Raw genomic sequence first — 14273 nt, 5'->3', positions numbered from 1 at the left:
CCTTTGCATTTCAATGCTGGCCCCAAAATATTAGAGTTTTAAGACTCCAAAATGCTACCTGTTTGCCATGTTAGAATACAGTCATCAGTAGAACAAAGGGGGCAGCTGGGAATGTGTGCTTCGTGAATTCTATAGCACACACAGAGGTACTACGGTGTGTTCCACTGCAGGCCAGGGAGACTGAGGGAAAGTTCTGCGTGCATTGCTATTTTAAACATTTTTCTTGACAATAAAGGAAATGCTTTTGTTCAACTCATCTGGATTACAATAGTGGCAGGGTTGGATAAATATGGAGTGACTGGTAGCCATCATCTACATGGCTGTTCTATTCAAGTACCCACAAATAATGACAACTGCATTATAATTAATTCCCTAAAATAGGATCATTTGAATATGCTGTAATCAAACAGAACAAAAATAGAAATATAAACCAAAAGACATGGAATAGTAACTATTGACTGGATGCTTAAAAAGAAAATCCTTTAGAAAGAAAAGTATTTTCTGTGTGTTTTGAAATGATGCCTTTTTTGACCTTCACATGTTCAGAAACCTGCATACCTTGAGCAAATCCATAGGTGGGTCCTGTTTTCTTACCTACGACATCCTTAAGGACCAATGACACAGGGCAGATTGACTTGCTGCTGTTCAAGGTAATTGTTCTATTTCTTCCCTAGGAAGCACCGTGCACTATTTTTCCTTTTCTGTTCAATGCTATTATTTACCTTGACAAATGTAAGCTTGCAAATGCAAACACTGCTTTTGGTATTTCTAATGGTTATTTCTCCATAATGTTCTATCCATCTTCTCCCACTGAGAATGTTGTGTATACAGGTGGTGACTTTATTCCACACATAGTAGTCTCCATACCTAGTCAGGAATATAATACTGATTAAAAAACAACAAAGGTCACAAATGCATGTTACAATTTCTATTAATGAGAATATCCCTGGGTGGAAGCTTGTGTTCCCCTCAACTTTTTTCTCACTTCTTTCTTGAAAGTTTCCATGTGGTCATAAATATTCACAACATGATTCATTCATTCAAGGAGTATTTAAATGCTTTCCTTGGGACAGTGGCTAAAGGTACAGAGTTCAATAGGGCCTGTTTCCTGTGTTTTTGGAGCCAGAAACGTGGTAGAAGTAGATGGATATGTAAACAAATACTTAAAATAAGGGAACTACAATAGATGTAAAAACAAAGCACCATGGGAACACAGCAGGGAGAGTCCTTAGTCCTTGGACCTCCCTGGACTGCGGAGTGGGAGTTGAGACAGAGTCTTAGAGGAGCCTGGGTTGGCTCTAAGCATGGATGATGAGTAGGTGGGCTCTCTGGGCTGAGCGAAAGCACTGACAAAGCTGCAGGGGCCAGCAGAGTCTGGCACATCCGGGGCCTGTGAGGGAAGCGGCCCTGCTGGGGAGCAAGGCTGGGAAGGCCTGCCGTGATACGCCCAGGAGTTTGGATTCACCCTGCAGGCAGTGACCAGTGAGGAAGAATTCAAGGTAGGAGACAGGCATTTACAAAACATCGCTCTGAGAACACTGTTTCATAATCCAAGCCAAGACCAAAGATATGCATAACCATCTGCTGACAGGCTGATAAGCATAACTAGGATGGTGGAAATCAAATGCGAACTCTTGGGAGTAACATTACAGGATTTCTGCTAAGGAAGGAAATGACATTACTTCAAGTCACAATTAAGTTGCACTTTAAAGTGTATTTGCAAATAAAATACTTTCAAAATGAAGCGCCTCTGTTTCTAAAAAAAATTACAAACTGTTATGATTGAGGCATTATCTCCAGCTAGGACACTCTCTTCCCTGTGATATGCTGAATACTGAAAGATTATACTGGAGAATGGGGGGCTACCTCCTGGGCTAATTTTCCCCGATATTTAATCTACCCGCAAATGCTGTCAGGACACAGTAGCTGCCCAGTGTTGACTGATGAATGGAGGATCTGAAGAGGTAAGTGAGAAGCTTTGACACATTGGCGGAACTTCTCATTTGTTTTTGTGGGAGTCCATTCTCAAGGTAACAGGAGGTCCCTGCACACCCCACTTCTGATCCAGAAAGTAGAAAAAGTCCCCAAGGAAGATGTGAGCGACCTACTTTGGGAGCATAACATTGAGTGTCCCCACAGGCAGGATTTCCATCGACTTTCCCCAGAACTTGTTCTTCCATCTGATATCTAAACGACACAGGCAGAGGACAAGAAATACACACTGCGCAGCTAATCATTTGTTCTGTAAAATCTAACATCTGTATGACACTTTACAAACCACTTCTGTAACCACAATTGGTTCTGTATTGTTGATTTAACATGACAAGTGCCTGAAGATGGCCCAGGGTGAAACTAGCTGCAAACCGAAAAAAGGAAAAAAAAAAAACCCACAAAAACTCCTACCATCTGTGTTTCTCCATATTTGTTTGAAACCAACAAAACTAGGATGATCCTGGAGTAACAAATGTGCACGCATGCACACAGGTGTGTGTGTGTGTGTGTGTGTGTTTCATCACATAAACATATAAACAGACTTTACTGTCATTTGATATTCAATGGTAATAGATGCTGTTGTTGGTTTTAACCAGATGGTAAAAAAAGTTAACATAAATATCAAATGTGAGGTGTACAGTAAAAATACTTTTTCAATACCATTGAAAAATGGTACCCACACCTCCCATATGGTACTTCAAAAAGTTCATAGAAAACAAAACTAGAAGGTAAGTTTATTTTGGTGCAAAAAATTTTTGAAATCCATGCATATGAGGGGAATTTGAAAAGGTCACAAAAATGCATATTAATGGAAAAAACTATGCCTAGATTCCAAAATTTTTTACATCAAAAACATATTTTAGTTCCATTTTCCATGAACTTTTTGAAGTACCCTGAAGAGTGATATGATTTGGGGAGAACAGCTGAAAAAATAAAATAAAACCTCTAACTACAGAGACAGAAGATTTATAAGACAGTGGGATTAACGTAATGAACAGGTTCCCACGCTGGTTGCTAAGATAGAGCCTGGGCTCTGCACTTTATCGCACATGATGGCTTTCTGATTTACCTGTGTATCTGTAATAACCACATGGTCCCACTTTGATGAACTAAGGGAGCTTAGTGCAATCGCCACTCGATTTCTGTCTCTTCGTTGTAAACAAGGAATGACTGAGTGTCTTGTTTTGAAACACAGTACCCTTCCAGCGCTTCATCGTACTGTGTGTTTTCAGGTTAAGGAAATGCTGACGAGGAGAGCCTGGCTGTGAGCAGTGGAGCAGTGTACCAGGAAGGACCAAGTTAGCTTACTGGTCAGATTTACAGACACAGCCTTTCTTTTCCTAAAGATTGTGTTAGGCAGGTGTACAACATTCTGACTGCAAATGGGCACCAATATGTTGAGACTTCAGTGCATAGCCCTGAGTCCCAGTGAGTTAAATACCAGGAATTACTGCAAGTGTATACAAGGTTGCTTCAAAATGTTCACGGAAAATGGAACTAGAGTGGAAGTTTATTTGGGTGTAAAAACTTTCGGAGGAGTTATGAGACTTCAAACATGAAGTAGTATCAAGAAGAGGAAACGTTCTTTGTCCTGACCTAATCAGCATACACTGAATATATCTCGTGAACTCACATGGTATCCCTAAATATGTACAGGGAAAACCTTTAAAAATGATTTATTTATTTATCTGAAAGGCAGAGCTACAGACAGAGAAGGAAGGAGGAATTGGAAGAAGAGGGAGGGAGGAAAAAGGGAAACAGAGAGAGAGACAGAGAGACAGAGAGAGTATCTTCTAACTGTTGGCTTACTCCCCAAATGGCTGCAACAGTCAAGGCTGAGCCAGGATGAAGCCAGGAGCTAATAACTTCGCCATGGTCTCCTACATGGGCTTATGCTGACTTCCCAGGGGTATTGGTAGGAGCTTGACTGAAAGCAGAACAGCTGGGATTTGAACCAGCACTCTGATACGGGATGCTGGCAGCTTAACCAGCTGTGCAAAAATGCTAGCCCCATAGAAGTAAAATGTTTTTAAAAAGGGATCCAAGCATATTTTTTCATAATGTGTATTTCCAGCAAGTTTCTGAAGACCCCTCACATATCCACATGGACTTTGACTGTGGATTAGCATCACAGAGCCTCTCAGCACACCCAAAGAGGTAAGAGGGCAGCAGCGCCATCTGCATGTGACAGGCAGAGGCAGGGGAGGAGGCACACAAGAGCCAGCGGTGGCTTGGAGCTGGCACAGGTGGCATGAAGCTGCGCTGTTTCCCAGGCTGTGCTGCTCACATACACAGTCTCATCTCCTAGTTGACACCAGTTCATATTTAAACCAGGAATTGAATTTCCCAGGCGGTACTGTGGTGCAGTAGGCTAAACCTCCTCCACAGTACTGGCTGTTCCTCTTCTGTTTTTTTTTTTTTTTTTTTGGACAGGCAGAGTGGACAGTGAGAGAGAGAGAGAGAGAGACAGAGAGAAAGGACTTCCTTTTCTATTGGTTCACCCCCCAATGGCCGCTGCGGCTGGCGCACCGCACTGATCTGAAGGCAGGAGCCAGGTGCTTCTCCTGGTCTCCCATGGGGTGCAGGGCCCAAGCACTTGGGCCATCCTCCACTGCACTCCCTGGCCACAGCAGAGAGCTGGACTGGAAGAGGGGCAACTGGGACAGAATCCGGCGCCCCAACCTGGACTAGAACCCGGTATGCCAGTGCCACAGGTGGAGGATTAGCCTATTGAGCTACGGCGGCGCCGTGTTCCTCTTCTGATCTGGTTCTCTGCTGTAGCCTGGAAAAGTAGTGGAGGATGGCCCAAGTGCTGGGGCCCCTGCACCACGTAGGAGATCTGGAAGGGGCTCTTGGTTCCTGGTTTTGGATTGGCTCAGCTCTGGCTGTTGTGGCCATTTGGGAGTGAACCAATGGATGGAAAACCTTTCTCTTGCCCCAATGGTGGAGTTAGAAATGTGCCAGGGGATTCCAACACAATTCCATCAAAGTTGCATGTACCAATGCCATCTCACTAGTCCAAGTGATCAATTTCAATTCACAATTGATCACACTGATAGGTCTAAGAGTCAAAGGGATCACACAAACAAGACTAGTGTCTGCGAATACTAACTGATAGAATAAAAAAGGGAGAGAATGATCCAACATGGGAAGTGGGATACACAGCAGACTGGCAGATGTCCTAAACAGCACTCTGGCCTCAGAATCAGCCCTTAAGGCATTCGGATCTGGCTGAAGAGCCCATGAGAGTATTTTAGGCATGGAAAGCCAAGACACTCTGGCCAAAAAAAGAGAGAGAGAGAGAGAACTTAAATGAAAGGACTCTGCGATGGGCCGTCAAAGAAGGAGGTACCTTTCTCTGAAGGGAGGAGAGAACTTCCACTTTGACTATGACCTTGTCTAAAGAAGATCGAAGTCAGCAAACTCAAGAGGCTTCCATAGCCTTGGAAACTCATGACTAGAGCCTAGGGAGATTTCTGATGCCATAAACAAGAGTGTCAAATTGTTAAGTCAACAACAGGCGTCACTGTGTACTTACTCCTTATGTGGGATCTCTGTCCTTAATGTGTTGTCCAATGTGAAGTAATGCTATAACTAGTACTAAAACAGTACTTTACACTTTATGTTCTGTATGGGTGTAAACTGATGAAATCTTTACTTAATATATACTAAATCGATCTTCTGTATTTAAAGATAATTGAAAATGAATCTTGATGTGAATGGAATGGGAGAGGGAACAGGAGATGGGAGGGGTGTGGGTGGGAGGGAAGTTATGGGGAAGAAAAAGCCATTGTAATCCATGAACTGTACTTCGGAAAATTATATTTACTAAATAAAAGTTTAAAAACAAAACAAAAAAAAAAAAGAAAAGAAAACCTTTCGCTCTGTCTCTGTCTCTCTGTAACTCTGCCTCTCAAATAAATAAAATCTTAAAAAAAAAGAAATTTAATTTCTCAATCTGAGCTCTACATGAATTAGCAACATTCTCTAAGTTCCAAAAGTGGAAACTGAAACCAAGTGTGATGCACCTTCTATGGAAGCAGTAATGTTTTCCACAGGCTCATACATTTGATTTTAGATTATAAGTGAAAATACAAACCTTGCCAAAACACAAAATTCTTTGATTCACAGTGACAGGCAGAAATGGGTGGATGATGGCTAACCTGGTGATTAAAAACCAGAAAGAAGGCAATATCTGTTAAAACTTCTAGAGACAACCATTTTTTACAATGCATACAAACTATAATTCATTAATTTCTACTAATGACTAACTCTAATGTATAAGTAAATATTTTAACTTCAAATGATCTTTTAGGGGTGCGTATTTGGCACAGCAGTTGGGACACAAATTGGGATGCCCAAATCCCATGTAGGGGTGCCTGGGTTTCAGTTCTGGCTCCGATACCTGCTAGTGCACACCCTGAGAAGCTTCAGTGGGTGGATCAAGTGGTTGGGATTCTGCCTGCGCTGAGTTCCTGGCTCCTGCCTTTGGCTCGGCCCAGCCCTGGCTGTTGCAGCATTTGGGGAGCAAAGCAGTAAAAGAGAGATCCGTGTTCTCAGTCTCTTTCTCTCTACTTTTCAAATACATTTTAAGAATCATTTATATATTTGAGATGCTGAGAAACACACACACACACACACTTGGGGAGACACAGAAAGAGAGGTATAGAGACAAGAGATATACAGAGAGCTCCCATCTGCTGCTTTGCCCCCCAGATGCCTGCAATGATTGGGGATGGGTTGGGGCGACAGCCAGGTCTCCCATATGGGTGGCAGGAACGCAGTTCCTTGGGCCATGCTGCCTCCTAGGGTCTGCATTGGCGGAAGCTGGAGTTGGGAGCCAGAGCTGGGGTGACATCCCAGTCCCCTGAGGTAGAACGTTGGCATCTTAACTGCTAGGGTAAATGCCTACTCTAGTAAACTTAAGGATTTCATGCTTGAGCACAGAGAATCTATACACATTTGGTGGGGGGGATTGAAGCTGATAAGTTCAGTGAGTTTTCTCTTAACTGCCCTCATAACTCTCCCCAAATAGACACCAAAAGGCTGTTTTCAGCATCAAACTGCCCTGAGTCCCGCAGCACTTGCCTGTTCTGAGAAAAATCGGAATCCCTTGTCTTCCCTAATGCACTCATAAGTCTCCCCGAGGACTGGGTTGAATGGCTTACTTCCTGCTCTGAAATAGGTGGAGCAGTATCCTGAAACTGCAAATGCAGCAACGAGAACCTGTTAAAACATTGAAGAAAGGAGAGAAATATAGGAAAGTCTTCTGCCAGGCTGTTTGTCCCTATTCCTCTGGATTTTACACACCCGGTGGTGGTGGTAGGTATTTGCTGGCAACCGCATTAACTTATTTGCACAGAATCGTCATCAACAAATGGGGGAAAAAAAAAAAAAAAAACAAGTCAAAATGAGGCTCAACTATTTGCAAGGGGAGCAGCAGGTCACTGAGGTCAAGTGTTCTTCACCTGTAAGTGCACGCAATTTCATGAGCATCAAAGGTTCTGAGTTCAGAGTCCAAAGGTTCTGAGACCCAGTTTATAAGCTGTGTCATGTGCACCATCTTGGCGCCATGGGGCGAGGACACAGGCTGCCAATGCTTTTCAGAGGGAGGGGCATGTTTTCCAGTCACAGGGAGTAAAGGGCAAAGAGTGACAGGTAGTTATTCACTCAGACTGTATCCCTGAACAGATGGGCTATCCTGACGTTCAGGAAAAGCTGATAAAGTGAGGCGAGGCATGCTCTGAACTGCTAAGGAGCACAATACCTTTCTATCCTAACTATAGAGACTCTCTGCACAAATCACAAAATGGGTATCTTCCAGTAAAGATGTCTGGGACTTTCTGGTGCTGTTGATTTATGCCAACAGACCAGTTCCTCTCTTACCTATGCAGGAAGAATGCAATGCAAAACCCAAATGTATCATCGTAACGGATCTGGCTCAGCCCACTCTCGGGCCAGACAACCCCAGAGGCACAGCTCTGGTATGTGTTACCATGCGCTCATACGGGTCATCCGTTTCCGACGCCTTGTCCAGAAGCTCGCTGTACTCAATCTCCTCACACAGATGCTGCAGGGTGTTGAGCGGCTCGTTGAGCTCCACAGGCATAGACACTTTAGACAGGTCTTTCCCAATGTTGTTCCTCAAGATATTCCACAGGTTAATGTTACTGGTGTCAGGACACGGAGCTGGCAGGCACGTGCGACGTCCGTTTCGGAAAGCCCCCCCTGTCAGCTCGCCATTCAGGACTGGAGGAGGGAGAACCACAAAGACAGCGATTTGGTTATTCTGATTTCACAAAATCAGGGAGAGAAATAACTCCTGCAAATAATTCTCACTGCAATACATTTCTAGAGCCTTCGCTCTAGTCTCCCTAATGGACTAACTTCAATACAAGGCTGTTTTCTAACAAATGCACAAAACATCACCATCTAGGTTTTTGAACAAGGTATTAAATACATTCAAATATTATTTAAGAAAATATAAGATAATTTTTTTTAAAAGTATATATATATATATATAAATATATATATGTATTTAGTAAGAAGGAAGCAAACTTTTGGTTTGAGGAGGAGGTAACACTTTTTCATTGAAAAATATCCCAAATAAATTTCTGCAACAATTTATCTCAACAGAGAAGGCAAAACAAAATTCATTGAATCATCAGTTGCAAAAAAGAACAATTAGTAAGGGGCAGGGGAATGACTGCTCATAACATCACCAGTGTTGTAATTTGGCATTGAGATAGGACAACCTGGAAGCTCAAATGATGCATACTTTGCCGAGAAATATTGTCCGCGACACTGGTGTTGTCTTCAGAGATGTTATCACTCACATCACTGATGTAAGACTCATCATCGGAAGCCTGAGGAAGGGAAGGACACAGGAAGGATCAGAATTCCTGTTCAATCCTGAAAGCTCACATAATGAAGTTACGGAGAATAACAAAACTATGGGCCAGCATTTGGGACAGTAGTTAAGATGCTTGCATCCCATATGGCTTGAAGTCCTGGTTCCACACAAAATTCTAGCTTCCTTTTCTGAAAAGTTTTTTATTAAAAGAATTAGACATACGAAACTGTACATATTCATGGGATACCATGGGATGTTCCATTACATGTTTGTACCATGTACTGTCCAGTCAGGTAAATAAATGTATACCTTCAAGTATTTAACATTTCTTAATAGTAAAAACATCTAAAAATCTATTTCCTATTTTTATTAAAATAAAGAAGTATGTAGTAAACTAGCATTATCCATCTTTACCTTACTGCTCAAATAGAATCTCAGTACTTCTTATTCATATCTGGTTTTAACTAGTAGTCATCAATCAATCTTCCCCAGTCTCTCCCTTTCCACTTCCCTCCCCAGCCTCTGGTAACCACAATTACATTTTTAACTTCTATTAGATCACCTATTTTTTTTTAGACTCCACATGTGAGTGAGTTCACGTGTTACATGTCTTTCTGTGCTTGTCTTATTTCACTTAACATAATGATCTCCAGTTCCATCCATGTTGCAAATCCATCCTTTTTTATGGCTGAGTAATTTTCATCATGTATACGTACTAATTTTCTTTATCCATTCATCAGTTGATGGACACTTAGGTTGTTTCCATTTCCTGGCTATTATGAATTGTGCTGCAATAAACAGGGGAGTACAGATGTCTTTTCAACAGAGAGATTTCATTTCCTTTCGACATATGCCCAGAAGTGGGATTGCTGGATCATAGGGCAGCTCTATTTTTAGTTGTTTGAGGAACTTCCATACTGTTCTGTGAGGCAGCAGTAATGGCTCAAATAACCGAGGGATACACAGAGTGAATTCCTAGTTCCTGGTTTTCAGCCTTCTGGCTTTGGTCCCCTAGCTCTTGTAGGCATTTGGGGAGTGAACCAGTGAATGGAATCAATCAATCAATATCTTTCTTTCTCAGCATCTCTCAAACAAATTGAAAACACAAATAAATTCAAGCAGAGGTCATAATGGGAAACACACTTAGCACAAGTACAACAAACACTCAAGGGGCTTATATGACAGTGGCAAAATCTCAGCCTTTGTGGAACCTACATTCTGCTGTGGGAGACATACAACAAACATGGGAAGTAGATGGGATATGTATTTTGTTAGATAGTGATAAATGTGGATGGAAAAAAAATCATGAGGGAAGAAGGAGATAACAGGACAGAGGAGAGAGGGCAGCCAGCACAGGCTTTCCTACAGGTGACTTCTGAGCAAGGGACTGATGTGAGTGACAGCTCCAGCCAGGCAAGTGCACGGACCAATCTCCTGGGGCATCTGCAGTGTAGAACATGCAGCCCGAGCCTCTCCTGGAGCTGCTGGTAGGATTCACACACATAGGGCAAGCTCACCAGCTGGGCCTGGCAAGTGTGTTAGTGTGAAGACTCGGGGGGCCTCCTGGCGGGAACCTCATCACATGGGAGCCTAGACACTAGGGAAGATGAGCTTGCTCCAGTCATCCGGCCATAGCTGAAGAGGTAGAGTAACTGTGAGAGCTCATGGTGCCCATCACTGGAGTTTATCTCCTGGTCTAGTCCCTGCAAATACCTAAGACTTAGTGTTGAGTGAATGCAAAGTTGTCAATAAACACTGATTTTATAACAACCTGTAAGATACAGAGCACAAGGACTAGGTGTGGAGTTATTTCTAATGTGAGTTGCAGGAAGGAGACATGGTCCTTGCTACAGCAAGGGACACAAGGTATCTTTAGCAAACTGACACTTTCAGGAATCCTTCCTTCAGCTGTTGGCAGGTTCCAGGAAGAGAGGTGACCTGCAGCTGCTGAGAGTAGGGATCAGATTCTAAGGGCCTGTGTAATAGCTAAGGAGTTTAGATTGCTATCCTAAGGACCCTGGGGAATAGGGACATGACTAGATTTGCCTTTCAGAATGATTAATCAGGTTTCCCAGTAGGAAATGGAGCAGAAGGGGCAGGAAGGGAGGCAGGGGTACCAATTATGGGACTGCTGTGGTAATTAAGTGCGGAGAAAATGTTAGATGAGAATGAAGCAGTGGCAGGGAAACTGTGGGAAAATATGGATATGAGCATAGGCAGGTCATAGATGCTCCAGAACCTGATGAGCCCATTCTCTCCAGGTATTGGATGTGAATGCTTGGGCGGGAAGGCTCATAGGCAATATGACAGGTATGGGGAGGCTGCTGTGTGGGGTTGTTTGTACCCCTAAGGTAAGGCGGTGCTGGTGGTATGTGGCAAGAGTGTGTTAATTCTTTTTTCAAAAATTTTTATTTATTTATTTGAGACACAGAGACACACACACACACAGAGAGAGAGAGAGAGAGAGAGAGATTGATCTATTGTTTCACTCCCCAAATGCATGCAGTGGTTGGGAGCTGAGAACACATTCAGGTCTCCTGTGCAGGTGGCAGGAACCCAATTACTTGAGCCATCACTGCTGCCTCCCGGGGTCTGCATTAGCAGGGAATCTGAGTTAGGGACCAGAGCTTGGAAATGGTCCCAGGCACTCTGATGTGGGACGTGGACATCTGAACCGCTAGGCTGAATGCCTGCTCCCAATAACTTCCTTTTTGGACGTGCTGAACCAGGGATTCTATGAGCACTTAGGTGGCAATGTTTAAGAAAAGGCTTCTTACATGCATCATGTGCTGACTCTCTCCCAGACCTGTTCTGTCCTTGAGCTTTGGACTCGAGCATCCTATTGTCCAACAGACAACTCTACTGACAGGTCTGACAAACTCATGCTGCTCAAAGTGAACATTTCATCTCCATGCTACCTTCATCATCCTCACTCCTCTGTCTGCCATTAAACTCATTCCTCCTCCAGGATGTAGCACCATCATCTGGCTTGGACTTATGTAATAACTCACCTCCCATCCCCCTCATTTCTGTAGCCCCAGTGTCAAAGGCAAATGGTACCTGTGCACCCAGTTAGGGTTCAAGAACTTGGAAATAAGGAAATAAGATTGCTCTTGGAGAGATAAGTTAAAAAGTAATCAGATGGTAAGTCAGATAATGTGCAGTCAAGTCTGACTGAAGGAGGGTGAAGGAAATTCTTGGTAGCACGTCTCTAGCATAGCAGTCTCTGGGGGTGCGACCACAAGCACATGTGGCAGAATGCCATCATCATGAGAGAGAGAGTGTGGAGCTATAATACCTGTGCTCTCCAACTGCTAGGCACACGCTATTCACTACTCCTGCTCTTAGTCCGTGCTCAGCAAGCAACCTCCTGACTAGAATTAGCCTTGTCATGCAGATTTGCTTACTGGGAAAGAGGCAAGAACCAGCAAGTTTGATCAGTCTGTCCATCTGATAGTATCAATTGCCATTAAAATAATTAAGCTAACACTCTGGCTTGTGAATGGAAGTCTCTACAAATCTATTAATGCTTGCCTTGGGATCTGAGAGGCAGGTACACCCTTGGTAGGCTGACAAATTCAGTACTACTCTAAGAATTTCGTAGTACTTTTTCCTCATTATAAAAGTATTATGTGTTTATAATTTTTCTCTTTTCCATATTATTTTTGTTTCTAACATCATTCATTATTCCAAACATCCCAAGACAACTATTTTCTATTATCTATTTTCTATGCATACGGGAAGAACATCTAGCAACTATTTCATTTTTTTTTTTTTTTTACAAGTAGCTCAATTCCTGCCTCTGGCTATATACAGGTATATAGAAAAAATGAGATGTATATGTGTATGTGTGTGTGTAAAATGATTTTCTAATTCTCTCCTTCTTTCCTCATTTATTAGAGAGACTTCTTCTGTCATCAACTGTTTGGTTTCCCTGAAACGTGAACTGCAGAAGAAAGTCAGAATAGATGTTTGACTCTATTAACTCTCAGAGTGAGAGTCGCCATCTACAGTGTTAACTACTCGGTAAATGGGAACCAGTATAACTGGCATGCTTTGGTCTCTGCTGCAATTTCAGCATCCTACTAGGATGCAAACAAACAAAAACAGCCATCAGAACGTTCACAGTGTTGCTTTCTTTAACAGAAACTCCCTGACACAAGCAGTGAGGCTGGTAGGCTCCGGGGCCTTACCTCATTCTCTGATGAACTGGCAGAGAGGAGCACCTCTTGGGCATCAAAGAACTCAGACACAGACTCCGACATGGAGAGGCGGCTCTCATTGGCTACTTGCTGTGACAGAGGGAGACTGACATGGATTTGCTCACCACCCTACAGAAGACAGAAGCATACAGTACAGTTGTTAGAGTAGCTATTCCTTCAAATTAACCAGATTTCTATAGAAATCCATGCCATTTATTAAAAGAGTAGTGATTACAAGTAGTTTTCTTTTGCAACTCAGTAATAACCACTGTATAAGTGTCCTCTCAGGGACATGGCTGGTACCATCACTTGAATTTAAATCTATATTCAAATGATACTAAGTGGAATTTAACAGGTCAATCTCCTATTAATGCTCTGAGTTAATTTTAGAGACAAGTTTATTTTCTTATTTGTAGGTCTATCATTACTAGTCATATCATAACCAGTATATTAAATCTTCAGAAATAGTTGTAGACATTACTAGAGAATAAACTATGAGACTAATTTTTGAGATAATATATAACCATTATTTTCAACTATATCACCGGGTTTAGCCAATGAAACGTATGATTAGAGAACTGAATGTTATTTCAAATTTGATTTTTATTCACAGTGATGAATATGGTTTTCAAGGAAGCTAGTTGAAGATTATTAAATAACTTTCAACTCTCTGCTGTGGCCAGGGAGTGCAGTGGAGGATGGCTCAAGTGCTTGGGCCCTGCAACCCATGGGAGACCAGGAGAAGCACCTGGCTCCTGCCTTCGGATCAGCGCGGTGCGCCGGCCGCAGCGCGCCAGCTGCGGCGGCCATTGGAGGGTGAACCAACGGCAAAAAGGAAGACCTTTCTCTCTGTCTCTCTCTCTCACTGTCCACTCTGCCTGTCAAAAAAATTTAAAAAAAATTAAAAAAAAGAAGTACTTCTCAAAACCATATTTCTAGGCAGTTGCTGAATTTAAGTGTTGTCAGAGATCAGGGAGCCCATGACGATGAATGGACCATAGGGTGAGCAGCTTAAGGCAAGCTGTCTTAGGGTAATATTTTCTAAGCAGCTGGATGGTAGAACCTTTACACTTGAAGATTTCTAATAAAATATATATTCTTGAAGCAAGTATGATCTTAAAATTAGTTAAAACTCTCACCTTGTTCATGAATCACTACCTATAAAGTCCTAGGCTATCAAAGAATAATTTTACAAACATAATAAATGGAATTACACACTTAAGTTT

At 42.5% G+C, this 14273-nt stretch overlaps 1 protein-coding gene across 6 annotated transcripts in view; it reads right to left on the bottom strand.

The window, feature by feature from the left end:
* OSBPL6 (oxysterol binding protein like 6) overlaps positions 1–14273 on the bottom strand; it is a 233121-nt gene that overhangs the window by 10877 nt on the left and 207971 nt on the right. For all 6 annotated transcript variants that reach the window (XM_062188473.1, XM_062188455.1, XM_062188439.1 and 3 more), the window contains 7 exons: positions 13039–13176; positions 8771–8858; positions 7988–8241; positions 7081–7218; positions 6092–6155; positions 2109–2187; positions 723–867 (listed from right to left, as the gene is read on the bottom strand). In XM_062188473.1, the coding sequence (XP_062044457.1) occupies positions 723–867; positions 2109–2187; positions 6092–6155; positions 7081–7218; positions 7988–8241; positions 8771–8858; positions 13039–13176 (906 nt within the window). The remainder of the gene's footprint in view (positions 1–722; positions 868–2108; positions 2188–6091; positions 6156–7080; positions 7219–7987; positions 8242–8770; positions 8859–13038; positions 13177–14273) is intronic.

This window comes from Lepus europaeus, chromosome 1 (assembly GCF_033115175.1).
Source record: "Lepus europaeus isolate LE1 chromosome 1, mLepTim1.pri, whole genome shotgun sequence".
Classification (NCBI taxonomy): Eukaryota; Metazoa; Chordata; class Mammalia; order Lagomorpha; family Leporidae; genus Lepus; species Lepus europaeus.
This window is presented reverse-complemented; position numbering and strand designations above follow the sequence as displayed.